Source organism: Cucurbita pepo, chromosome LG06, assembly GCF_002806865.2.
Source record: "Cucurbita pepo subsp. pepo cultivar mu-cu-16 chromosome LG06, ASM280686v2, whole genome shotgun sequence".
Classification (NCBI taxonomy): Eukaryota; Viridiplantae; Streptophyta; class Magnoliopsida; order Cucurbitales; family Cucurbitaceae; genus Cucurbita; species Cucurbita pepo.
Window position 1 is genome coordinate 2,647,167 of NC_036643.1, and position 26,036 is coordinate 2,673,202.

Consider the following 26,036-nt stretch of genomic DNA (forward strand, 5'->3'; position numbering starts at 1 on the left):
GAGATCCCACATCGGTTGGAGAGAAGACCGAAACATTCCTTATAATGATGTGAAAACTTCTCCCTAACATACACGTTCTAAAAACTTTGAGGGATGAAGGTCATAACTAAAGTTTATTTAACGTTTTGAGAGTAATCCAACCATCAACGATTAGTTAAGAGATACAAAATTCGACAATAAACATTCATATAAAATACCTTAATATATCCTAATTTCAACCCACAGTTATCCATCATACTCTGCCTAGAACTCGTACCTGTGGCCCCAGAATGCTTGCACTGCAGGATCTTGGACTTGAAAACAGCCATTTCCAGATGGCTTGCAAACCAGATCTACAGATTGATTTGGAGTTTATTAACCCAGTATTCCATTTGAGTAGCAACACAGGCAGCTCCTGTGGAACCATACGAACAAAATTTATTAATCGCGTTCTCGGCCCCGAGAAACTCATAAACGTCCTCTTCAAATACTGGACTTATGCTTCTTAGCTCATCCAGACTCAAGTCCTGGAGGCAGCAACTTTTTGTGACACACAAGGCAACAGACTTTCCAACTATATCATGGCCTGTTCTGAAAGGTATTCCCTTCAAAAGAGAGAGACAAATAGAAGCATCATTAAGGGGACTGATAGTCGGATTGAAATGTCATTGAATGTATCAGATTCGATTCTACACAATAAAGCATTCAACAATGGAGGCCTCGATGACCTTAGAAGTATTGAAATGAGGTCGTCGTTTGGCTAATATAAATATGCTACTCATTACGATAACAGACGACTCGATGCTGCTTTCGATATAGTTATTGCAAGAACTACGTTTTGAGGAAAACCAATAGGGACTAGTTACCTTCTTCACGAGGTAATCGGCAAGTGTTGTGGCGTCGAGATAACCAGCAGGTAAAGCCTTTTCGATTCTCTCCCGATTGAACGAAATATTCTGAGCAAACTCAGCTGACACTTCGAGCATCCCCAATATTGTTTTTACGCTGTCGAATACAGGTTCCTTGTCTTCCTGTTCAATATCGAAACGTTTTTTATGACAAAGAAAATGGCATACAGTAAAATGAAGCATTCACCAGGGAACTAAAATTGCCTAAACAACAAAAACACACTCCTGTCGTGTAAGGCTCAACAGCATTCACCTTGGAAGTGTCAACCCTTTCTCATACATGCTACAAATGGTCAAAACAAAATGTGTAAAGATTTACCTGCAAATCACGATTGTAGGCCAAAGGCAGACCTTTGCATAAAGTGAGAGTGGTGACCAAGTCTCCGATGACTCTAGCCGACTTCCCACGAACAAGTTCCATCGGATCGGGATTTTTCTTCTGAGGCATTATGCTACTTCCAGTTGAAACAGAATCATTGGGTGTTATGAATCCGAACTCTTCGGAAGCCCACAGCACCCATTCTTCTCCTAGCCTTGAAAGATGGATGGCGGTGATGGCATTGGCAGAAAGAAATTCCAAGGCAAAATCTCGATCTGAAACTGCATCGATACTGTAAAGATAAAGAACAATCACTACTGATATGATACAACTAGATACGAAAAGAAAAGTAATTTAAACTCCTTATAGACAGTGGAAGCAGAATCAACTAAAGTTCATTGGCCACATGGAAGTTGGTTCATTCTATAACCACTCAAGCCCACCCCTAGCAGATATCGTCCTCTTTGGACTTCCCCTCAAGGTTTTAAAACGTGTTTGCTAGGGAGAGGTTTCCACACCCTTATAAGAAATGCTTCATTCCCCTCTCCTATAACAGCTCAAGCCCACCGTTAGCAGATATTGTCCTCTTTGGGTTTTCCCTCAAGGTTTTAAAACATGCTAGGGAGAGGTCTCCACACCTTTATAAGAAATGCTTCGTTCCCCTCTCTAATCAATGTGGGATCTCATAATCCACCCCCCTTGGGGGCCCAGTGTCCTTGCTCGCACACCGTCCGGTGTCTGGCTCTGATACCATTTGTAAAGGTCCAAGCACACCTCTGGTAGATATTGTTCCGCTTCGGCCCCTTACGTATGGCCGTTAGCCTCACGGCTTTAAAACACGTATGCTAAGGAGATGACAATATCTGCTAGCAGTAGACATTCCAACGGAGTTTTATGGCTTAAATTTATGGCTTAAATTATTTATTAAAGTGAAGGAGACAAAAGAGTATATGCATACATACATACATTCACGTGCCAACGATCGTAAATTTGGCACGCTGATATAAACTCACACACACACACAAGAAGATGATCTTTTTAGTGAAGCTTAATACCTATTTCTCAAGGGAGCGGTGAACCCTAAAGCCTCAGCAGTCATAAAACGATCAATAGGAAGGCCAGTGCCAGCCAGCGCACATGCACCTAGCGGGCAAAGATTTAGCCTAACTCTGCAATCCGACAAACGACCAGCATCTCTTTCAAGCTATAAAACAATGATTTTACAACGATCAAGACCTCTAGAAATTTTAAGTTGAGAGAGAGAAGTAAAAAACTGCTTATAACCTCATTTTATTTAGGAAACCATGATCAAGGTTGATTGTAGTGCAAATTTAACGATAAACTATTGATTCATTTGTAAACTGATCATTCGAAAAGGAAAAAATCAATCAAAGTGAGATCAGATAACCACCATTGATTTGTCCAATAGCAAAGGATCAACATATAAATCCTAATGTTTTCAATGTACACTTGAGGTTGCACAAGCTCCCATGGCTTTCTAAAAAATGATATATAGAATGACAATACCTATGTGTGAATATTATATAAGCTATAGTTCTTTTATTTAACAAAAATGTCCGTTTCCGACTAAAAAATGAAGCTATAAATAAAGGAAAGCCAAAGAGGACAATATCTGCTAGTGGTGGGCTTGGGCTATTACAAATGGTATCAAATCCAGACACCGGGAGGTGTGTCAGCGAGGACGTTGGGGCCCCTAGAGGGGGTTGATTGTGAGATCCCACATCGGTTGGAGAGAGGAACGAAGCATTCCTTTTAAGGGTGTGAAAACCTCTTTCTAGCCGACACGTTTTAAAAACCTTGAGAGGAAGCCCATAAGAGAGCCCAAAAAGGACAATATCTGCTAGCGGTGGACTAGACTATTACAAATGGTATCAGAGCCAAACACTGGGAGGTGAGTCAACGAGGACGCTGGACCCCCAATGGTAGTGGATTGTGAAATCTCACATCGGATGGAGAGGGGAATGAAGCATTTCTTATAAGGGTGTGGAAACATCTTCCTAGCAGACACGTTTTAAAAACCTTGAGGGAAAGCCCAACAAAGAGGACAATATGTGCTAACGGCGGGCTTGAACAGTTACATAATCCCATCAAGTAGTTACATAATCCCGTCAAGTAGCAGCATAGTGCTACTGCTAGCATCCATTGCAAGGAATGAAAAATATTCATGCATGTACATGTTGTCTACTGCTTATACTGATTAGTTGAAAACAAGCTCTTAGGCTGCGGTAAAGGAAGGCAGAGGAACTGTACCAGAAGAAGCTTACCTGCTCAACAAAGGCTAAGAGAAGATGCTGAAGTAGAACCGGTTGCGCTCTTTGTAAATGAGTATAGCCCGGAACGATTAATCCCTCGTTCTTCAATGCCAGAGTTACCATGGAAACTTGAAGGTACCTAATAGCATCTAATATAGCATCAATTGCATCCCGGCACCACAATCGAAAATCAGTTAGAACTTGATCGTTGCGGCTTCGAGCTGTATGTAGCTTCTTCGCAGGTTCACCAATCATATCAATCAAGGCAGCCTCAATGTTCATATGAACATCCTCCCTATCCGTTCTCCAAACAAAATCACCACTTTCAATTCGCCTCTCAATTTCATCCAAACCTTCAATGATACTGTCCCTTTCAGCAACACTCATCAATCCCTAAAGTAATAAGTTTCCAATCTTTAAAGACACAAAAAGGAAAATATTCACGAACAAATTCAACCAACTAGCCAACTGGTAAACTACGATTATGCTAAGGAGTTTAAATGTTATCCGCAATCTTAAATCAATGTATACGCTCAATTACACTTCTCAGGAAAGAAACTACAAGATAAAACCCCCTCACAATGGCGAAACGAATTCATTTCTATTATTCTGCAAGATTGTTAGTGAAGTTGAACGAAATGCAATGATATTTAACAAATTCGATTGTATTTAGTCAAAGAAATAGAGGAATCAAAAGAACCTGACTAGCTAGCATTGAAGCATGAGCTCGACTCCCTCTGATATCGTGCTTGTAAAGCTGCTTATCGTAGGAGATCGATTCGGTAAATCGCTCAACCGCATCGGTAACGCTCTCCTCGAAACGACCGCCCCAAAGTTTAACCTCCTTATCATCGCGGTTTTCCGGCGAATCGTCGACGGACAGCGGCGCATCGGCGGTACGAGAGGCTCTGAGAACACCAAACACCGGCAAGGCTCCACGAGCGGCGGCGAAAAATGGCAGCTTAGAAGCTGAAACGGAGGACTTAGAGAAGGCTAATGTGGCGGGTAAAAAGTAGGAGGTCAAGCAATCCATCTTCGGCAGCCGGAGAATCTGACGACTGACGGCGAGTCGACGGCTAGTTCAAGCTGTATAGTGTCGTGATATTTTGAGGATTGCCTGATATATTTAAACCCTCCTTGAAAACCCCTTTTTTCTTGGTTAAAATATATTTTTGGCTTTCTAAAAAACTTAATTCTAAAAAATCAAATATGTTTTATAATTTATTTTTTTTATAATTTTTTTAATTTCATGCGAAGTAATATTACATTTTTTTTTTAATGTGTTGTGTAAAAATGATACATATAATAACACCGACAAATAAATATAATGAGTTTATATTTACGAACAACTAAATGTGCTGACTATTTAGAATAAAATTTGTAATACGATGAAAATATTACCTATTAAATAAATATATTTTAAAAATAGCTTTATTATAAATGTATGAAATAATTTTCTTAAATGAAAATATGTATATTAAGAAAATATTAAAGGGATAATATTAATATTTACATTCTATTTTTGCTTCGATACATGATGTGTCACGAGAGTGAGTGTCGTCATAATGCACCAAATAATCAATTAATAAATATATAATAACATTATTTAGTTATTAATATTTTCAACTACGATTATTCAAATTTTTCAGTTAAAAGTTACGAAATATTATTATCCCTTTATTTAAAAATGTTAAGAAATAAGCAACAAACCAATGATATATATATATATATATATATATATGAAAGATAAGAAAGGCAAAAATAATCTTTTTAATTTTTTTTAATTTCATATTGGTTGAAGAGAAGAACGAAACATTCTACAAAGGTGTGGAAACTTTAGTTGGAAAAAATAACGAAACATTCCTATAAAGGTGGGAAAACCTCGATTGGAGAGAATAATGAAACATTCTCATAAGGGTGTAGAAATCTCCCCTTAGTAGACGTATTTTAAAATCATGAGGCTGACGGGCAATACGTAACGGGTCAAAACGGACAATATCAACTAGCAATGAGCTTAAGCTGTTACAAAGAGGGGTCGTGTTTAAATATTATTGTAGAATATACTCATTTTCATTAATATCACGTCACTACAATTAATAGAATCGATACACACGATTTTATTGAACGGGAGCATATATATCTAAGTGAAGTGATTTAACAAAGAAACAAACATGTTTCAACAAAGACAACTGAAACAGTTAGATCAGTTTTATTATTTATTATTTAATTTATTTGTTATTATTATTGTTTTTAAATTAATTAAAAGAAAAAATTTTAATAACAGAATGGAGAGAGACGGTGTATGAAGAAGAAAGATTGGCCAACATTATCAAAAAAATAAAAAAGAAAGGCCAGCCTGGAATTGCCACGTGGCACTGAATAGAAGGGCTTGGTCCTCCATTCCCAACACCTATAAACAAGCCGGTGCATCCTCTCATCCATGACAGAAGACGGCCTGTGATCTCTCTCGCATTGTTCTCAATCTCATCTCCATTGCTCTCTGGCGCCGTTTCTCTTCATCTTTATCTTTTTTTTTGCGATTTTGTAGACATTTTTGAAGATTTTCCTCCATTACTGTAACCTGCTACAGCCTGTGATCTTTCCGTATCGAACATTTTTGTTGTTCGTTACGCGTTTATCATCATCGGCGATCGTTTTCTTCTTTTCTTCGGATGTTGCAGAGAGCTGCTAGTAATGCGTATTCATGGTGGTGGGCTAGTCACGTCAGGACGAAGCAATCAAAATGGCTCGAACAGAACCTCCACGGTACGTTTGCATTTGCTTTTCTTCATCTGCATTCTTGATTCAAGCTTCTCGATTATGAATCCCTAACTATTTTTACGCCACGAACATTGATTGATTTCAGTTTGAAAGTTATCTTACGCATAATGTGAGTGCGTAAATTGTAGGTATCAATGCTCTGTTCCTAAATTGTAGTATTTTTGGTGTGTACTGATGAATCAGTTGTATTGGAATGTTTAAGACCTGTATTTGATCGATTTTCTTTTTTTCTTTTTCGCTATCTGAGCTAGAAGATTGCAGACTTTGTTCATTGTAAAATCATTAGCAGCTAGGGTTTTAAAATGAAATTTGAACTGACATGGATATGCTTCTGGAATTGTAGACATGGAGGAGAAGGTTGATAACATGATGAGAATCATTGAAGGCGATGGGGATTCATTTGCAGAGAGAGCTGAAATGTATTATAAGAAGAGACCTGAACTTGTAGAGCATGTAGAAGATTCTTTCCGGTCATACCGAGCTTTAGCAGAGAAATATGATCACCTATCGAAAGAGTTTCAAGGCGCAAATCGGACAATAGCTTCGATCTATCCTGAACGAGTTCATTACACGATTGATGACGACGACTGTGAAGCTAATTTTTTCCCTCGAGAATCTGTTTCAACCGAAAGTCCTCACCAGTTTTCAAATGAATTGGATGGCGGCTCACCAAAACTAGGAATCCCAGAAGTTCCGAAGCTTCCTAAGAAGTGTTTTAGAAGTCCTTCCATGATAAAAAACTCAAAACTCAAGAGAAATACTAGCACTCCTAGAAGTAGAGCTGCTTCAACTCCAAAATCAGGGCTGAACAAAACAGAAGCCTTAAAAGAGATCGATATACTACAAAAAGAAATTCTAGCCCGACAGACCGAAATGGAATTCGTGAAGAGCTTATACGAACGCGAGTGCGAGAAATATTGGGACATTGAAGAAAGTATCACAAATATGCAAAAAAGAGTCAGCAACTTACAGGATGAGTTTGGCATTGGCACTATCATTGACAATGACGAAGCTCGAACGTTAATGACGACAACGGCTTTAAAATCCTGTCGAGAAACTCTGGCCAAGTTGCAAGAGGAACAAGAGAAAACAGTTAAAGAAACAAGACTAAAGAACAGTAAAATCAAGGAAGTTTGTGCGAGGTTTGAGAGCCTCAAATGCAAGCTCCTTCCATCACCAACCGATCATTATGAATCGAGTGATTTACAAGAGGATTCAAGCATTGAATCAGAATCAAAAATCTCAGACAAACTGGTTGCTTGCACGGCAGAAAACAAACATGATATAGAGCTACTTGGTCAGAAGATTAGGGAGCAGCTGGAAATGGATTCAAACAGCTCATTCACCATTTCTGAGTTGGCTGAGAAAATTGACGAACTTGTAAATAAAATTGTGACAATTGAAGCTGCAGTTTCTTCTCAAACATCTCTCGTAAGCCGACTAAAATCCGAAACGGATATGCTGGAAGCAAAAGTCCAGCAATTGGAAGAAGACAAGGAGATTCTTGTGGAGGGTTCAGAGAACATGAAGAAGAAGATAAAGGAATTGGAGGATGAACTAGCCGGAGTGAAAAATCTAAACCAGAATGCAGAAATACAAAACAACAGCCTTCAAACCCATTTCACTGAAGCAAGTTGTAATCTTGATCACTTATCTGATAAGTTGCAGACCATGAAGATGGATGATGTTGAAACTTGTGACTTCTTACAAGATGTGATGATGGTCGATCCCGATGTGGAAACAACAACATCGTCAACAAATTTAGGATTGGAGAGGAGGGAAGTAGAAACTTCGAAGCTCGGTGATGAGGAACAGAAACAATCGGTTCCAGAAGAGAGACCGCGGCTCCTTGATTTGGAGGAAAATGGATTGCAGGAGGAAGAAAAGCAGCGTCCGACCTTGAGGCAGCTGTTCTTAAAGGGATTAGAAGATAGAGAGAATATTTTACTGGAGGAGTATACATCAGTTCTAAGGGACTATAAGGATGTAAGAAACAAGTTAAGTGAAGTCGAACAAAAGAACCGCGATAGCATCTTTGAATTGGCAAAGCAGGTTAAAGAACTGAAGAACACTATTTCGTCTAAAGACGACGTCATAAAATCATTAGTGAATAATGTGGAAACAGATGACGACACTAACACGATGGATACGAACCAGGAACAACCCCAAGATGGCATTCACGAGGCTCCTAGCTACTTGCATTCCGAATCCTCAACTCCATATACAGATCAAGTTTCGACTCCTGATTCTTATGTTTGTTCAAGTAATGAGCCAACAGAAGGAAGCAACAGATCATTGAAAAATGCAAGAAGCTTACATAAAAAAGAGGATGTAAACAAAAAGGCAACTGGGGTTATGTCACCGATAGAAGAAAGAATCCGCTCCGATATCGATGAACAACTAGAGATGAATCTCGAATTCTGGCTGAGATTTAGCACTACAGTCCACCAGATTCAAAAATTCCAGACATCAATCCAAGATCTGCAATCAGAGCTGCAAAAGTTGAGAGAAAACAAGCAAGAAGGAAGCGTTAAACATCAACATATTCATCAACATACAACGGAATCTGATGCTCGGCCAATATACACGCAATTGAGAGAGATACAAACCGAATTATCGCTTTGGTTGGAACACAGTGCAGTACTGAAAGATGAAGTAAGCAGTAGATTTTCATCCTTAACCAACATACAAAATGAAATATCAATAATCACAGATGAAGGTTCAGCTGAAGAAAAGACAGAACTGAGTGATTACCAATCCGCGAAGTTTCAAGGTGAAGTACTCAACATGAAGCAGGAAAATAGGAAGATAGCCAACGAATTACAAGCCGGTCAGGTTCGGGTAAAAGCACTACAAGCCCACGTCGAGGAGGCTTTGGAACGACTTGATCAAGAATTTGATATTTCAGCAGGCAAGAGCATTCGATCTCAATCGAAATCACTAATCCGAACACGAATTCCTTTACAGTCTTTCTTGTTTGGGATTAAGTTAAAGAAGCAAAAGCCATCACTCTTCTAATGTTCAAATCCACAACTACAGAAACAATATAGTGATCTAGAAGGGCCTCTACCTGAGTGATGAGATTTAGAGGGTGTAATTTCGCCAATGACATGAAAGGAAGAAAAATCCATATATTTCAAGAACCAATTATACCTTCAATTACAGATAAAAAGAGCTATACATTTTTCTTTTACCGTTGAAGAATATAAGCTTCCAAATTTTAGTATCGTCATTGGGATTTGCATCGACCCCACGACCCAAAAGGAACTCGGCAAAATAGCCCTGTCACTTCGGGAGAAGGGAATCCAAGGAACGGAAACACTATATATGCACACTAAACTAATTATTAGAATTAAAAAAACAAAAAAAAAAAAACAGAAAAATTAATGTTCATTCTCTAGCAAGAAAACCTGGAATTCTTTGTTGCTGTATAACCCACTACTTACACTTACTGATGTTTCTGTGCATTCGCCTACTAATACTATGCTCGTGGAGCTTGGCTGTTCATCATTTGTACAATGGTACCTACAATTTTTGTGCTTCTACCTACTGCAATGTCGAATTCTGCTGTTCGTTGTTTGTGCTATAGCTCCCATGATTATATGGTATAGATTTGTTCTTGTTTCCTTCTACATTTGGTCACCCCCTAATCTTGACATCATTTGCCTTCGTTTTATTTTCGTCCTGCTTGGGGCATGCCGCTTTAATATCATTTTCATCTATCTCCATATTCAAAGAAGTATTTTGATTCTCAATGCAAGTTGAACGACTTCCCGATTCCCAATCTGATATTTGTGAAGCAAAGACATCTCTTACGACAGTTCTATTTTCTCGAAAATCGTCTTTCGAAGTAATGATTGGCTTGGAAATTTTGCATTCTTCTGAACTCTTAACCTCTTGCTTCAATGGAGACTCAGTTGTTGGGCTTATTTGATTTGATGGTGGGTTTGTCGAAACAGCAGTAGAACAATTATACGGAGCTTTTGGGGAGACATACTTCATCGAGTATTTACCAGCCATAGTAGATTTACCACCGACGTAGTTTGAGCCTGGAGTTGCTGTTCTTCCGGTAGAAATATAATGTACACTGGGCCGTGCATCCAAGTGCGTCGATGCATTACCAAGCACGGGTGGCTGGATTGAAGAAACACATTTGGATTTTATGTGGATGGCATTTTTAGTCTGTGCAGCTTTCATTAGAGACGCAGCATCGGATGGAGAAACAATCCGGGCCCCTGCAGCTACAGCAGTGGCTCTAACTATAGAATCAGAATTGTGAGTAGACTTCATCATCAACGTATTCTTGGCAGTGTTGATTCCTGATTTCGCTGCTGAAGGTAAAGGCTTCACCTGCAGAGGCCGTAAAGGCACGAGAACCTGTGGAGACTGATTCTGTATTTGAACCGGAGCTTCGGCACCACTTGTAGAAGAGACAGTGCTACTATTCATGTTTGAATTTGCTGCTACAGGTAAACATAGAAAACATTCAAAATATGTAGAAATGGAAGCAGCAAAAACCATTGAGAGATAAATGCAACAAAATTCATTACAATCCTCCTCAAACTTGAGATATCAAACTTAAACAATAACCACGTCAAGTGTTAGAAGCTTCAGAGGTTGCAAAATCAGTACTTTGAATGGAAGGTCAGTTATAGAGCAACCTGATTTTGAGTTATTCACAGGCAAATCAAGGGCAAGGGACAATGCGCGGTGTGCAGCATCAATCTGAGCTTTAGATGTCTGAGTACTTGTGGTGTTAGCTCCCACACTCAACTTACCACGTCGCTTCCGAATAATGGACCACCTCTAAGGACAATGAAATTAAAATTAACAGAAACAAAAAGGAATGAATATTCAATCATAAACAAGACTTCAAAATTTTAAGGCGACAACAAGAAGTTATTACTTGATTAGAACATCTGTGAGATCCCACATCGGTTGAAGAGAGGAACAAAGCATTCCTTCTAAGAGTGTGGAAATCTCTCCCTAGTGGACGCGTTTTAAAACCTTGAGGAGAAACCCGGAACGAAAAGCCCAAAGAGGATAATATCTGCAAGCAGTGGGCTTGGGCTGTTATAAATGGTATCAGAGGCAGACATTGGGTGGTGTGCCAGCGAGGACGGTGGGCCCCCAAGGAGGATTGATTGTGAGATTCCACATCGGTAGGAGAGGGGAACAAAGCATTCCTTCTAAGGGTGTGGAAACCTCTACCTAGTGGACGCATTTTAAAACTTTGAGGGAAAGCCCAAAGTGGACAATATCTACTAGCAGTGAACTTGAGCAGTTAGGACATCATAAAAATTTAGATTCATACGATGAAACACTCTGTTGCTGGGATTCCGGGGAAAACATGGTGAAATCCCAGACACCATGGCCCCACAACAGTGGATAATGGTGTAGAAGTAACCTTCTGAGGTTCATCTCTTTTAAGTTTATCCCCAATTATACCTTGTTTATATGTAGTAGACAATAGCAAAATGTACATAAACAAAGTTCATTGCAATGGAGGGAAAGTACGAAAGAACACCTGAGATAGCTGTGACGCAGTCCTATCCCCCTTGAAGTCTGCTTTCAAGATATTTGCCCAGTTCCCTTCACCATACTTCTCCACAGCAGCCATCAATTCCAAATCCTCCGTCTTCGACCAAGGTTTTCTTCTTTTTCGAGAAGCTGCATTGCCACCAGCTGCTCCATTCACGTCAAATACTTCAGTTGCTGATGGTGTTGGAAGAGGCTGTCTCTGAACCGAAATAGGAAAGGTAACATACATTCCTTGCATCAAACAAGCAGATTGAGGATTTTCAAGACTGGCTCTAAATGGTCGACTGTTCGATGATATACCGATAGTCAATGGGGCCTCAACTACAGAACTACTTGGAACATCTGACTCACTTGGTATACCATTAGCAATCAATACCTGCCAGCACATCAATTCGAAACTAAAGATGCAGTCTAACTAAACCTGGAACTGCAAACAGATTTTCATTGTCCGGAAAAACTTTTATCTTAAATTTTGAGGACATCAAAGTTCAAAAGCACATGATCACAAGGGGAAAAAAAAAACGTTCCACGACCAATGGACTGACCTTCACACATGCGGCAGCTTCATTCAAGGACTCATTGCTAACAGATGGAAAAGGTTCTATTTCAAAATCCAAGTCACTGTCATAATCCTGTAAACCAAACATCTATATAAGAAAATCAGAAATGTAATGTAAGAGTTTCAAATTATGAGCATCTCCCCCTAGCAAATTTGAACTTAGATAATCACTTGTAATCGCGTGCCATCAAATTCAACTATTTCTCTTCCAGAAAGACTCTTTCAAATGTCAAAAGTCTGGTTCAAAATGCTATAGTACAGTGGATATATACCCAAAATCAAATAAATTATTGGAGGAATAGGCTCCCAACAGCCACACAATGAGACAATTTATAATATCAGTGAACAAGAAAAGTGGATCATACAAACCAGATGGCATGAATGAAATAGCAAAACCTAGAATGAACTCAAAGATCATACAAATCATAACGAAACAGTCAACGACCACCTGTGGCGGAAAGCATAGCAGCACAAAATCATCTCATATAATGGTAAGATCAATTTATTCCCACTGGATTCTAACGCACTTTAAATTCAAAAAATCCAGACAAGAACTGTCAAATTTACTTTGATAGGAAAAGCTATATTAGTAAAATCATATTTTCTTTCCATTTCTGGTGAACATCCAATTCAGATTGATTTCTCATACTTTCTTAAGCTCACAATTCTAATACTTAAAGAAAAAAAAAGGTAAATGCATCGTCAAATATCATGGCATCAACAGAAACTTGAGGAAAAAAATGCAAAACTGACCAATGGATCAGTAACAGAATCCACGTTTTCCAGTAACGTATGACGATAAGCCAAGTGCCGCCATAACAACTGATACTCCCGAACATTAGAAATCCCAGTTGACGTGTTCTTCACCAACTTGTCCCAATCAATTCTCACTTCCGAAACATGAGCCACCTCCCGAAGCAAAGTAAATATCGTCCTTACTGAATATCTGTCACACAAGCAAGAAAATCCCTCATTAAAGGGCATCCAAATATTTTGACGTCAAAAACTCAGCAGTAACAGATAGCCATAAACAGAACGAAAAAAATGGCATGAATCAGAAGGCCTAATACCTTTCCAATACGGCGGAACTATCTTCGTTACTGATTGTTCCTTTCTTTGGCTTCTCTTTGATCTCAATCATTATAGAGCCCGTAATGAAATCGCATGAAAAGAACCGAAAAAGTAAGAGAAGCCTGTAGAAACAACAATGAACAAAATCCTCAAATTGAAAGTCAGCCAAAACCCTAAACCCTGCAAATACTTGAACGACAGAGAAAATTATGGAATCGTCACCATAGAGTGAAGTACTGAAAATATATATATATATATATATGGAGAACAGAGAAACTTACAAGTGCAGCGTGACCGTCCGACGAGACTTCTCGTAATTGTTTAAAGACGCCGGAAAACCGATGTGGAGCAGTTGCAAAATACCGACTTATCGGAGACGGTGAGGGTGCACTGGTCGACGATAGACAAGCAGGCACAGGAGTGGGGCTCACATCAACCAACCAAATCTTCTTACCCACTTTTATAAATTGCAAATATTGTTATTTTTTAAAAACGTCCCGAAATTATTTTTTTTTTAATTACAATTTTAATTTTTTGAAAAAAAAAATATATTTGTAGCTCATCCTTATAAAACTTTATTAATATTTAATTTGATCAAAAAAATTATAAATAGTCAAAATTTAAATCTCACAAACATGATAAATTAGTTTTATCAAGATTTAAATTTTAATTTTTTCATATTAAAATTGTAATTTAATTTTTTTGGAGAGTAAATTTTGAATTCTAAGCTAATTATTTCGGGATTCAAAAATCAAATAATTATTATGCTAAAATAAAAGCATTAACAATAAAATCAACTATTCTAACTGTGACTAAGTTCATTAGAATTAAAAAAGAACACCTAACTACCTTCATATTCACACTATAATTTTTATTTTTATAAATAAAATTTGAATGATATTGGATGGATAGGAAAAAAGAAAAAAGAAAAAATACACGTGTCATGATTCGTTTAATTGAGTACATAATAAAGTTGCCAAAAACAGCTCAACGTTCATTCCCCTATTCTCCTCCCGCGCTTCAACTCAAAATGAACGCCCATAATTTCTCTCTCTCTCTTGTTTCTTCGTTTGGTGTTGAATCTTCTTATGCTTCGTTGATTTTGATCCTATCGAAGAACACGTAGTTCACCGGAATGCACGGACGGCCACGCAAGCCTCAGAAGTCGGAGGAAAAAGAAGCTTCAATGGCGGAAGCCGCAAAGCTTCTTGATCTACAATTTCCGTTGCTCGCAAAACACTATCAAAAGAAGTACAATATTTGAATTCATCATCACTATTATGTTTTTCAGTTGCGGTCATATCTGTATGCGGCTTGGAGCTATAAGAAACTGACCTATAAGAAACTGACCTGTATGCGGCTTGGAGCTATAAGAAACTTGCGGTTGAACACTTCTGAAGGAGATTCCATCAAATCGAGTATTCTGAAGGAGATTCCATCAAATCGAGTATCAATGAGAAGACTCGGAGTAGTAATTTGTCATTTGACTTCACAAGATTTGAAGCTCTTTTTTCAATTCTCGACAAGGTTTTTGCGTGTAGTGAATCAGTCTGGACTCCGATTTCATTCATGCGTTTCATAAATCGAAACTATTGTTCGTAGTGAATAATTTCCACTAATTGATTCCGTTGATTCGTCTTTTATAGGTTGAAAGTGCACTGCATCAAAACATCAAGTCGTATAACGCGATATCATTGAAAATGAATCTTGAGAAGGAGCGTTCGTCCACTGATCATGAGTTGCGACTTCCTGGAAAATTTTCAGAAACTCGACGCTAGAAATTTTCATGCATAGAACTACAGAAGGTTCATTAATACCTGCTTGCCTTCTCCTTAGGTTCAGTTGTGCTATGATTATTCATTAAATTTATTTATCCAAGGAAAATGTTTCTGGTGTTGTCATTTTGAACGGTAATTCAGACTTGCTCAACACAAATCTCAACTGGTGAACTTTTGTCTGAATCCTGTTAGGATTTGATGAACCTGGTAGATATTACTTAGCATAGGGNTTTTTTCTTTATTTATGCGAACGTAAGAAAAGCATATATAAGTCACCTCAAGTACTCTATCTAATTCACTTTCAAAGTTGCACACAAGACCCAACTCCAAATTTATTAACTTTTAGGACCCTAATTTTATGTGTTGCTAAGAATTTTAAAGTCAATTGTCATACCTCGGCAAAACACAGAAAAATGTGTACAAAAACTAATTCGGGAGAAAAATAAAATTATAAACCCAACAATTATTAAAGAGACCTCCAGATTCATTCACTCCATAGTTATTATTGTGACGGCTTCAATTAAGAAAAAAAGGATTCAAGATGCATACCCGGCAACAAGAAAGAAATCAGGCTAGTTAAGTAAGGTGCGATCAGAAGGTATCAAAAGCAACAAAAACACTAGGAAGTAGTGCTGACAATGGAAAAGCTATAGTTCTCTCACCCTAAAATAATCAGATGAAGCATACTATAAAGACGACGGGGGATCCCCTTCATCATGTAGTTTGATAATTTTCTAGCACTTTATATAAACCAAATGGAGTATGGTAGATCCTGTGTCAACACGAAAGTCCCCACGAAAAACGCATGCATGTCATGTATCATAGTAAATCGGATAACTTCCTAGGTTTTAATGTTGAAACTTCTATGAATTCAGGTAACATTCGAAAAACAACAAAAAGTACTTATGAAGACGTTTCTTCCACTTTTAGGGGGAAAACACTGATCTCACACACATATAACCTTACATATATCTGAAAATTTTAATCTCACTTGATTTAGTCTACTTTTCAGCTAGCTATCTAAAAGAGCAACCAAAATCATCTCAAAACCTAAAATCAATCATAGATTAGCATGTCATTTGGCTAAATCATGGCGCTGGACTCTGAAGCACACAAATCAAACGTGAGGAGGGCACACTAAATCCTACACTCTATGCTAAAAAGACCAGAAATTCGAAGAGAATCAAATAGCCCAAGTTGGAAAGAGGCCTCTGTTGCTAAAGAAACACATGGAAGTTAATTTGTTTACTAAGGTCATAGTTGATGAAGCATACGATTCTTTTAATAAAAACAAACAATATTCGTTTATCAAAATTATGAACCTGGAGATTACTAACAAGATGATAAAATCATGTGGGAAGGAAAGAGAGAGAGAGAGAGAAGTAACAACATGATATTGTGTGTCCTCATGGTGTTCAAAGTGTTTAAAACGTACCTTTAATGTTTGTGAGACCTTGTCATTCCAATGGCGTAAGAAACACTGGTTAGCATTGAATTTTAAGTCCAATAAAGTCATCAACGCAGATTGGAAAAAGCTGTCTGCATTCCTAATTCAAGACTAGACCGTGATGCACAGCACGAAATGGAAAACAATTTTATAGCTAAATATGGTGAGGAAATGGAGATTCCATAAATTCGAAGATATGAAAACTCGTGCTATAGATAATCAACGCTAGACTTCACAAGATATAAGGCACTAAAGCATGAAACCATGAACACGAGCCATTACCTTAGGCCCACTTTTAGAATAAAGCAGGCAGCACCAGGCCGTTGTGGCTTGCCGATCACAAAATTGCTGGGCAGGGACTATTTCATTTGATAGAAGAGAGCATTCTTCCTGCTATAAACCTAAATCTAATTCAAGCGAAGGAAAAAGATGTAATTTTTTTTTTTAACTTTTTATTTCTGCTTTCGCCATTAAGGATGGCAATAAACATACTGCAGGTTCTTAAAAGATTACAGGCCTGGTAGTGGAACGATGCAGTTAGCACTAAAAATACGTTCCCAGTAATTTCGGAAGTGGATTTTGCGATGTTATAAACCCAATGCAAAACCCATATATGGACGTAGAATTTACTGCCTCTATGGGATACTACTAAAAACCTGAGCTTTCATCTGCTTAATGGGCTATATATCCAGCCTTATATAACCACCAAAATCTACAGTTGCCAAGGACCAAAATAATTCAGTCAGTTGAAGATAATGGTTACCAAGGTTTGCAGTTACTGCATATAATTGGTTAGCTCTCCCTGATCGGCTTCAGCTGCCTGGAGGTGTTTCACGTTGCACCCATTGCTATCAATTGCTGTGGAGATTTAAGCAATTTCTTTAGGGAGTCAACTATGCTTGTGAAGGATGGACGTTGAGCAGGATCGCTGCCAAAAAAAAGAAGGAAATATAAGATTCTATTTTCGATCTTTCTGGTCTATCGACATAACCATATTCAGTCTCTCCAAATAACCTACCATGAACAAATTAAGATATCCTTATTGAAAATCCTTACTGGAGAGGAAGAAATGAAAAGGACACTAAACTGCATAGGAAAATAAACAGAAAGGCCAAGTACGGCATATAAATTGGAAGGGATAACTTACTCTGCCCAGCAAGATTCAATTAGGGAAGCCAACAATGGAGAAGTACTTGATGGGATAGAAAGCCTTCTATTCTGGAAAGCGACAGCTCCCACAACCTAAGAGTTTGTACAAACATGTTAAGGGAGAAACAGCAGGAAAACGACCATTCCAGTGCCTATTTTACTAGAACTAAGATAATAAGTGTGAAACATGAATGCTGGGGCTAACCTGAGCCGGGCCAAGCCCACTCCATGGTTGTTGCATGGTTACTAGTTCCCAGAGGATCACCCCAAAACTGTAGACATCGGACTTCTCATTCGAAGGCTCTCCACGAAGGAATTCTGGAGCCATCCACTCGGGCTGAAAATAAAAGCAACAGAGTTACATGCTGATTGATGGACGGCTGAGTAAAAATCTAACCTGCAAAATATTGGTGCAAGAACTGACTTTCTGTGGCAATAGAAATAATATGAACATTCCAGATGAACCAACTAGAAAAGGTTAAAATCAGATAATAGTTATATTCGGTGATATAATGGGATCGGGTGTTTGATTTGGGTTCATGGGCATAACCATTATACCTAGTATTGGAACATGTTAGGAATAGTTATATGGTTAAAACAGTGGGCACCCAAGATGTGGTAACCCAGTTGTACGAGTTGTATAAAATCCCGAACGTCCAAGACCCTGTCATTTATAATGTTGAGCAGACCAAGGAATAATCTTATCTAGCCATCAAGGACATGGTAGAGGAACTTCAATTATTCAAAATCCTAGGAAACCAATATTTGTAAACTCCAAATGTTTTGATCACACAAACCCAAGAGTTGTGTTAACACACGTAGGAATAAAGACATTTATTTCAAAGTAGTATTCAACGTTATACCAATATGGTAGAGCAACTGATATAAGGAAGAGCAACTAACCGTTCCAGCAACAGATTTTGATGATATGAAAGTGTTTGCTTTGAATCTGGATAACCCAAAATCACAAACCTAACACAAACACATGGAATTAGCACGGGAATTCAACGGAACTCTCATTAATGAAAGTTGTAAATTATACAGCACATGTTTCCAGTACCTTGACCGTCCAATTTTTGTCAACCAACAAGTTAGGGGATTTAAGATCCCAGTGTACTATAGGAGGATTGAGACAATGTAGGTAGTTGATTCCCTTCGCCTGCAAGAAAGTAAGAATTATTTTGCTAATTTAAATAATTGTACAAAACAGAACAGAAAGAAAAAAGAGTGCCGCACCACATCCAACGCCATGCGCAATCGTTTCCTTTGATCCATCAATTCACTAGAAGATGGCCGATGGATTAGACGGTATAGACTACCCCTGTTACAAAGATTCAAAATTAGACACAATTCATAATGGACTGATAAATTAAATAATAAAGGAGGACAAGGAATAACCTGGGCAGATACTCGGTCACTATTGAAAGATGAGGTCGCTTTGTAACTGCACCCATGAAGAGTACCACATTCGGATGGCGCACCCGCTTCATTATCGCAACCTGGGAAATTATACAGAGTACAACTGAGCTACAGCCATAGCAATCTCATCACTCTTGACTACACGGAAAGTGACTATACCATAGGTAATGGAACAACTTGAGAAATATATTTCCTTAAATGCAATGAAAGGATTAATTATTATATTGGAAAAACAAGTCACGACCCTCTGTTACAATGTTTTGCAAGAGTATACCAGCATCCAAGCTCAATTCACCTTCTAAAGAAATAGATAAGATCTATGCACTATCAGGTATTGATAGCAAGTGAACTAAAAAGGGAAGAGCGGGTGTATAAGTAAATTACTATTGTAAAATTTTCACCATCCATTATAAACTTCTGTTCGTACCTCCCTTAGAAACTCTTTTAACTGATCATCATGGAAATCCTGCATGGTTAGAACCTTGACAGCAACATCCTAAACAGAAAAATGTGTGTATTAGAACAAATAGAAATATCGAAATATGTTGCTAAAAAAACGAGCAGAGAACCAGCAATGGAAACAAGAGGCCCCTAATCTTATACCAGACATCTTTTTTCATCAATAACGTCTTCATAAGTGGAAGCATAACCATAGCTTATGTTTCAAGTTAAAGGTATAAGGAGGCTGCGGAAAGAATCCCCATCTTTAAAAGATTCCAATAAAAAGTAGCGTAGGAATTCTCCTGATTTCAATACAGTTATTTGAAACTAATAAATTTACGCATCGAAATTCAGTCTAAGCATTTGATGTTATGTAATTATTTATAAGTGTTACCAAAACAACATACATAAATTCTTCAATGAATTAATAAGTTGAAATATCAACAATCACAGTATTTATTGCAAATAATATAATTTAAACGAAAGGGTCCAGAAGCAAGGGCAAGGTAATGCATTTCTCATTGTTATCCCAATTAAAATTTTAACTGAATTATTTTGATATGCTGTTTCCTTTTCATGGGGGTTCTTGAGACCAGCAAAGAAAATTAACCTTCCAACTAACCATTCTCCTTGGAAAATAAACAAGGTAGGGGAACAGAAAACTATTAGATTAAAAGACTAGTCCGTTGAAACTTGATACATTAGGAACTGAACACAAATGTTTAATCATGATTTAAAGAGAAAGATAAAAGAGACTAACCGATCCATGCCATTCAGCACGGTGCACAGTACCAAATGAGCCTGCAAGAACAATGAAGGGGAAAATTCAGGATCCGCTATCCGTTTATACATTTAATACCAAGCAGATATGACAAGATGTGGAACTACCAGCTCCAACACGCTCCTTTATATGTAATTCGTCCCATGAAATTTCCAGCCAATCCATTGCAAGTGATGGTTCAAGTGTTAGATATTTTGGATATGTTGATGCTGAACAATTTTGAGACCTACCCTCAACCTCTTTTGAATCAGTTTGAGTTGACAAGCTTAATTTGGACAGATCAATGCTAGTTTCATTTAGTGAAATTCCCGCAACAACATCCTCTTGTTGGTATATTTCTTCAATGACAACTTTGTTTTCACATAAAGATGCACCACCAATAGAACCCAACACCTCACAGCCGTTGGCATCAGCGGATGGCATTATTTGATTCTTAAGCACACACTCCTTGCTCACTTTTGTTTCCACACGCAGCTGAGATGATCTCATACTCATAGGAGCTTGATCAACCAATTTATCAATTTCAGCCCCTGAACTTCTATGCAAAGTGCTTCCCCCTTTCATCTGGTGCTCTCCAAAACCTGCAAAGCATTGATCCAAAAAGAGATATCGTCATGCTTGTTTCCAATTTAAGGGACATGCAACCTCATACAACAGCAACACTAAGGTGCACTAAACGTGCATGTTTAAAAAGACTTCCTACAGAAAGCACACATGACCAATGCAAGCATAATTTCCTAACAGTAGTGAATTGCTGTATCAAGAAGACAGCCTATTTTCAAGAAGAAAAAGGATGTAAAGAAAGCAGCTCCAACTTTACATCAAACCCACCTATTTGCATTCAAGGATAACAAAGTGAAAAATAGAAAAAGGATGTTGAAAAACTAAAAGCATACATTCAAGGAAAACGAAGTGCTAACAAACCTGAACGTAGAGGATTTTCAGGCAACCCACCGATTTGCTTCGACCCAACAGTTTGATGACGGAAATAACTTTCCACATAAGGTTCTTGAAACTCTTTTAAATGAGAAATGTGGAGCGGTGAAGGAATTGAAGATTGAAACCCTCCATTAATTGAGGAATCTGGACCATGTACATTTCCTGGTTGCCCCACTAAATCAACTACATATTCCCTGTTAAGCAAATGAGTATCCATAAATAACACAAGACATCTTATACTGCATAACAAAACTGAGTGCGCACTGTTCCAATATATGGTTAGCTTCATATGAACTAAACAAATTTAGAGGTATTGACTCCATTAGCAATGAAGCAAACTTGTTGATTAAAGAACAATTTGGAGCCCAAGTTATAAGATATGCATATGAAGAGTTTTATTTGGTGTTTGGTGTATTGGAAACTTCTGGATATTTTACAACAGGATACCCACTGCCTCAGTGATGCAACTCTAAATCCATGATGTTTAACATATATAAGGAAAAAAAATTAATTTAATTCAAAAAAGGAAAGGAAAAAAAAAAAAAAAAGAATGAACAGACGGACGGATTTGTAAGAAGCAGAAACTGTATCTATAATTATTACTAGGTAATGCTAGAAGGGAAACTTATAAATTGCCAACTCCCAAATCCGTGTAGGCAAAAGAGTAACGCAACAACTTTCAGGATGATATAGGCGTACGACTTGACTACTGGAAACTTCATCAATATCCTATTTGGTTGTGATACAACATAGTTAAAAATCCTCAAAACTTTTAGTCAGTAAACCATGAAAAAGATTTAACGAGATAAAAATGCCAAGGATTTCAATGCGACAGCTGAAAATTGTGCAACTTGTCGTGAAAAAATTTCCCGAGAGGTAAAGCTTGATTATCTAACCTCAACGATTTCTTGTCATCTTCAATTTTGACAAGGCAAGAGGATCGATGATCCGCAACACAGTACTTGCAACCTTTAGCTATCCGACATGGCAAGCCTATATAATCTGCCAATTTCTGATACACAAAACAATAACCCTCACACAATTAATATATTGAAAATACATTCCCAGTAATTGGCAAATCTATTATGCTTACGCTTGAAAGAAAACAGCTAATCATTTAAGTCTTACAAGTTTGTACTGTGTTGTCATGAGGTACATCTCCAAGTCCCAACACATGCACATGTAGGGAAGAGGACAGAGAACAGATTCCACTTATCAAAGTTGTAAAATCTACCCTTTAAATACTGAAGGTTGCAAGACTATGAACACATTAAAGTACATCCCTGATCCACTAAACCAACAAATAGTCTATAGGAAAATAAGCGATCCACCCAGAATGAGCAAGAGACCTCGTTCTCATATTTGAATAAAATTCTGTCAACTCACTGAACAACGAAATAAAATTTGGTGCGAGTTCATCCGTCTAATTCAGTTGCAATCTCCTTTAATGGCAATGCTCCAAATTAAAATCATTTTTATGACTTATTATAGAGCCATCACATTCTTCTATTATATTATTTACAGAAATTATACTAGATAATCATGAGCTTGGGAAGTGAGGAATTCTTCTCCAACAAACATGCGTAGATGACAAAAAATCACAAGCTAAATAGAAATAGTTTCTCAAAGAACAAGGAGGAACACTTGAAGAAGGAATCAACAAACCATATAGTGCATTACCTTGAAAAGGATTGCACGGTGCCTACATAGTCCCATAGAAAGACTACCAATAGGAAGAACAATGCATTTCTGGAAGTCCCTCAATCTTTTGCTCACCACTTTCCAATGGAGGTGCAACCCCCCTTGCTCCACCGGAAAAGTTCCCCTATTATTGGAATTAAAATAACATTAGATTTTAAACGAAGCAACAAGAAATAATTACGCAATTAGTGTTCAGCTGTCAAACCATGAGGACGTACCCCATGTAGATCGCAACAAGCTTTCCTAGTTTCTCCACTAACATTAAGGTGCTCTCGGAAGCACAATATAGTTCTTGTGCTTTGTCTTCAAGTTCTTTCAGTCGAGAGTCCCCACGTCTATCAACAAGAATCACCTCCATTGACGTCTCACTTGGTTCAATGGTTCTAAGCGACATCAGAGGAGGTAACCGTCTACCTTCCTCAAAACCATTGCACATAACCCAGAGATACGGGTTCATACCCAAAATATTGTAGAATCCGTCTGATATTTTGTCGGAGTAAGACAGGCAACCACTTACCTGAGAATATGTGAACCTAGAGTCGTAAATAACAAATTTGAAGCTTACAGTGTAGCAAGGAAGACAACTATTAGCTTGTAATCAATCAATAGCACAAATTCCACAAAGATGATAGGTATAATTTAGAACAGAATTTATAAGCAGATTACACAGACCAACATTGACAATGATCAATTAAAAACTTCTGCTATTAACGCAATTGAAACGAGGAAGATAAAATAAAAGATCAAGGAAGATCGAGATAGTCCTAAGGTTCCGTCGACTGATTAAATCTGAGAAACTCACTCCGGAAACAAAACACTTAACGCCGTTATTTGAGACGTGCCTTTGAAATCATTCAGAGCTTGATGTTAAGGAGAATAAAATAAAATTTCAAAAGATATCTGAACTTTCTCCATTCGATTACTCAGAATATTAGAATTCCAAATGTACACAAGTCAGAAAGTTAGAATAGATAGTGCATATACCCAAAGTCGATAAGAAACAGTTTCAGCGTCCGCAATTTCCACCCTGCCTTCCTCCAGAAGCACAGGATCGCCAGCGAGGCTAGCATGGGAACGAAGCGTGGCAGCCAAAGCAAGTTGCAGGTAATAACTCTCTTTAGCTTTCTTTGCTATGCTTTCGTTACCATCTCCAACCTCAATCTCTTCCGGCCTTGCCGTGTGCGAGGACAATATCTTGGACGCAGATGAATCCTTGACATCGCTGGAAAAGTTTCCATCCACTGTCCCCGTTCCCGTGCCTGAAAACAAACTCCCGGCATAGCTACTCCCGCTTGATACTCTAGGCAGTGAAACTTGCCGGTCAAAGTTCCGGTCAACACTCCAATCCTTAACCGACGCTGTATTATGCTCCGGCTCCGAGGTAGGCGGTGGAAGCAAGAGCTCGCGGTCCTCGTCGCAATTGGAAAGCCAAGTTTTCACGTGAGCTGTTGCCGATCGCGTTGCTTTCTTATCCACCAACCAATCGTAAAAAGCAGGTAGTTTCTTGTTGCTTTGAGCCTTGTCCCCCGTGAAAAGATCCGATACAGCCGAACTCTTCGTGACGCTAAAGTCGCGCGCAGGCCGCGGGGTCGGTTTCGCGTCGCTTTCAGTACTAAAAGTGTCTTTGTTGATTTTCTTCTCGTGATCCGAAATGTGTTTGGAGGTTGACGCCGAATCAAATCCGCGATCAGGAAACTGCCTGGGAAAAAAGTAAGTCGTTCTATGCGGCATTTTTCACAGAATCTCAGTCACCACCAAGAAGAAAGAATGCCGCACGCAAACACGAAATCAACCAAAGTACTGCGCAACACTTCTTCAACTCTCTCTCTCTCTCTCTCTCGCTCGCTCGCTCGCTGTGAATCCTCTGTTAAATCACAAACTTCGCCTTCTTTTACCACTTCTGCATACGATCAAGAACAACAAACAATGTCCAGTTCCGTTAGCATAATCAAACAGTTGTTATAAACACCTCGCACTCAAACCACTTCAAAAACCACATAAAAAGACAACAAAAAACATATCCGAATTCCACAAAGCGAAGAAAACAAAACAAACACCAAAGCAGCTTCAATAGCAACCTGAATGAATACAGTAGCTTATTCCGTGAGTACAAGACGACGAGGCAAGGGGAGGAAGACGGAGATACAGATTCCACCAGCAGTAGAAACGTAGAGTATACCTACTTTATCTAATTTATGGATGTAGGATGTGGAATGCAACTCGAAAATGGAGAAGGTTGGATTTGAGGAGAAAGACGGTGGCGGTGGAGAGAGAAAATGGGAGACCAATGGAAGGAGTTTGGGAGTGAGTTTTTTAAGCACGAAAAAATTGGAAGGAAATGAGGTGAATGAAATGAATCGGTGGGAAAATAAAATAAAATTAAAAATTAAAAATAAAATAGATAAATAAGAATGGTGGAAATAGAGAAAACCGGGGCGGGGGCGGGGGCGTACATGCGCGCCTTGCGTTGTTAACCAACACGTAAGACTAAGCTCAACCGCCGTAACGACACGTAGCGCTTACGAGCCGATCTGGACAGATCTGAATTCTGCTATGCGATTCGCGGTTTTTTCTTTTTCTTTTTCTTTTTAACATTTTCGTTTTCTATTTTTAACAAAAATATTATTTCCAAACTTTATTTATACGTATCCGTTCATATGCGACAACAAGTAAGTTAAGTCAATTCGTTTGCACGTCGCCTACGGCTAGACAATGTATACTCGAGCCTCTGGCCCCGATTTAAGAATGAGCTTTTAGAAAACGGGGCAGAGAGATTTTCGAAAGAGAGATTGAAAACGGTGTTATATAGCATGTAAGCAAAGACAACAACAACGGCTTAGCAGTATATAACTATTTGGGTAGGGGGATTAAAATCTATAATGTTGTCCACTTTTAGCATAATTTTATCGATCGATGAGATAGTATCTCTCAGTTGTATATGTTGGATGAA

General features: G+C 38.3%; 4 protein-coding genes across 8 annotated transcripts; 1 reads left to right on the plus strand and 3 right to left on the minus strand.

Annotated features, from left to right (window-relative positions):
* Positions 1 to 93: 93 nt before the first annotated feature.
* On the minus strand, positions 94 to 4,612 carry LOC111797568 (argininosuccinate lyase, chloroplastic-like). The gene is made up of 6 exons (XM_023680614.1): positions 4,180 to 4,612; positions 3,492 to 3,872; positions 2,262 to 2,410; positions 1,207 to 1,498; positions 846 to 1,010; positions 94 to 584 (listed from the first exon to the last, which is right to left on the minus strand). The coding sequence occupies exons 1-6, from the start codon at positions 4,510 to 4,512 to the stop codon at positions 333 to 335; spliced, it is 1,572 nt and encodes a 523-aa protein (XP_023536382.1). The 5' UTR covers positions 4,513 to 4,612; the 3' UTR covers positions 94 to 332.
* A 1,340-nt stretch (positions 4,613 to 5,952) lies between these two features.
* On the plus strand, positions 5,953 to 9,352 carry LOC111796457 (protein NETWORKED 2A-like). The gene is made up of 2 exons (XM_023679066.1): positions 5,953 to 6,245; positions 6,604 to 9,352. The coding sequence occupies exons 1-2, from the start codon at positions 6,152 to 6,154 to the stop codon at positions 9,276 to 9,278; spliced, it is 2,769 nt and encodes a 922-aa protein (XP_023534834.1). The 5' UTR covers positions 5,953 to 6,151; the 3' UTR covers positions 9,279 to 9,352.
* Positions 9,353 to 9,631: 279 nt separating this feature from the next.
* LOC111796458 lies at positions 9,632 to 13,850 on the minus strand. 4 transcript variants are annotated; one of them, XM_023679070.1, is made up of 7 exons: positions 13,713 to 13,850; positions 13,431 to 13,553; positions 13,114 to 13,306; positions 12,347 to 12,433; positions 11,788 to 12,177; positions 10,922 to 11,066; positions 9,632 to 10,720 (listed from the first exon to the last, which is right to left on the minus strand). In XM_023679070.1, the coding sequence occupies exons 2-7, from the start codon at positions 13,499 to 13,501 to the stop codon at positions 9,900 to 9,902; spliced, it is 1,707 nt and encodes a 568-aa protein (XP_023534838.1). In that variant the 5' UTR covers positions 13,502 to 13,553; positions 13,713 to 13,850; the 3' UTR covers positions 9,632 to 9,899. The 4 variants fall into 4 exon arrangements, with proteins under 4 accessions (XP_023534838.1, XP_023534835.1, XP_023534837.1 ...); XM_023679067.1 differs by having other exon boundaries at positions 9,632 to 10,723; XM_023679069.1 differs by having other exon boundaries at positions 9,632 to 10,723; positions 13,431 to 13,611.
* Positions 13,851 to 17,081: 3,231 nt separating this feature from the next.
* LOC111797203 (serine/threonine-protein kinase CTR1-like) lies at positions 17,082 to 25,440 on the minus strand. Of its 2 annotated transcripts, none has more exons than XM_023680152.1 (16): positions 25,165 to 25,440; positions 24,071 to 24,986; positions 23,305 to 23,603; positions 23,066 to 23,210; positions 22,282 to 22,397; positions 21,371 to 21,579; positions 20,554 to 21,027; positions 20,426 to 20,466; positions 19,652 to 19,720; positions 19,204 to 19,304; positions 19,042 to 19,126; positions 18,866 to 18,964; positions 18,709 to 18,777; positions 18,011 to 18,142; positions 17,804 to 17,898; positions 17,082 to 17,584 (listed from the first exon to the last, which is right to left on the minus strand). In XM_023680152.1, exons 2-16 carry the CDS (start codon positions 24,815 to 24,817, stop codon positions 17,488 to 17,490), a joined length of 2,778 nt encoding a protein of 925 aa, XP_023535920.1. In that variant the 5' UTR covers positions 24,818 to 24,986; positions 25,165 to 25,440; the 3' UTR covers positions 17,082 to 17,487. The 2 variants fall into 2 exon arrangements, with proteins under 2 accessions (XP_023535920.1, XP_023535921.1); XM_023680153.1 differs by having other exon boundaries at positions 25,144 to 25,440.
* Between the last annotated feature and the right edge of the window lie 596 nt (positions 25,441 to 26,036).

Excerpts from the sequence above, each read along its gene's own strand:
- LOC111796458 (XM_023679067.1), bottom strand. The coding sequence starts at position 13,501 with ATGATTGAGATCAAAGAGAAGCCAAAGAAAGGAACAATCAGTAACGAA. Across the intron at positions 12,434-13,113 it reads ATTCTGTTACTGATCCATTG|GATTATGACAGTGACTTGGA; the intron begins GTCAGTTTTGCA and ends TTTGGTTTACAG. Across the intron at positions 10,724-10,921 it reads TGTGAATAACTCAAAATCAG|CAGCAAATTCAAACATGAAT; the intron begins GTTGCTCTATAA and ends GTTTACCTGTAG.
- LOC111797568 (XM_023680614.1), bottom strand. The coding sequence starts at position 4,512 with ATGGATTGCTTGACCTCCTACTTTTTACCCGCCACATTAGCCTTCTCT. Across the intron at positions 1,499-2,261 it reads ACCGCTCCCTTGAGAAATAG|TATCGATGCAGTTTCAGATC; the intron begins GTATTAAGCTTC and ends TTATCTTTACAG. Across the intron at positions 585-845 it reads CCGATTACCTCGTGAAGAAG|GGAATACCTTTCAGAACAGG; the intron begins GTAACTAGTCCC and ends TCTCTTTTGAAG.
- LOC111797203 (XM_023680152.1), bottom strand. The coding sequence starts at position 24,817 with ATGCCGCATAGAACGACTTACTTTTTTCCCAGGCAGTTTCCTGATCGC. Across the intron at positions 21,580-22,281 it reads GATGACAAGAAATCGTTGAG|GGAATATGTAGTTGATTTAG; the intron begins GTTAGATAATCA and ends TTTGCTTAACAG. Across the intron at positions 20,467-20,553 it reads AAAGGAGCGTGTTGGAGCTG|GCTCATTTGGTACTGTGCAC; the intron begins GTAGTTCCACAT and ends TTGTTCTTGCAG.
- LOC111796457 (XM_023679066.1), top strand. The coding sequence starts at position 6,152 with ATGTTGCAGAGAGCTGCTAGTAATGCGTATTCATGGTGGTGGGCTAGT. Across the intron at positions 6,246-6,603 it reads GCTCGAACAGAACCTCCACG|ACATGGAGGAGAAGGTTGAT; the intron begins GTACGTTTGCAT and ends CTGGAATTGTAG.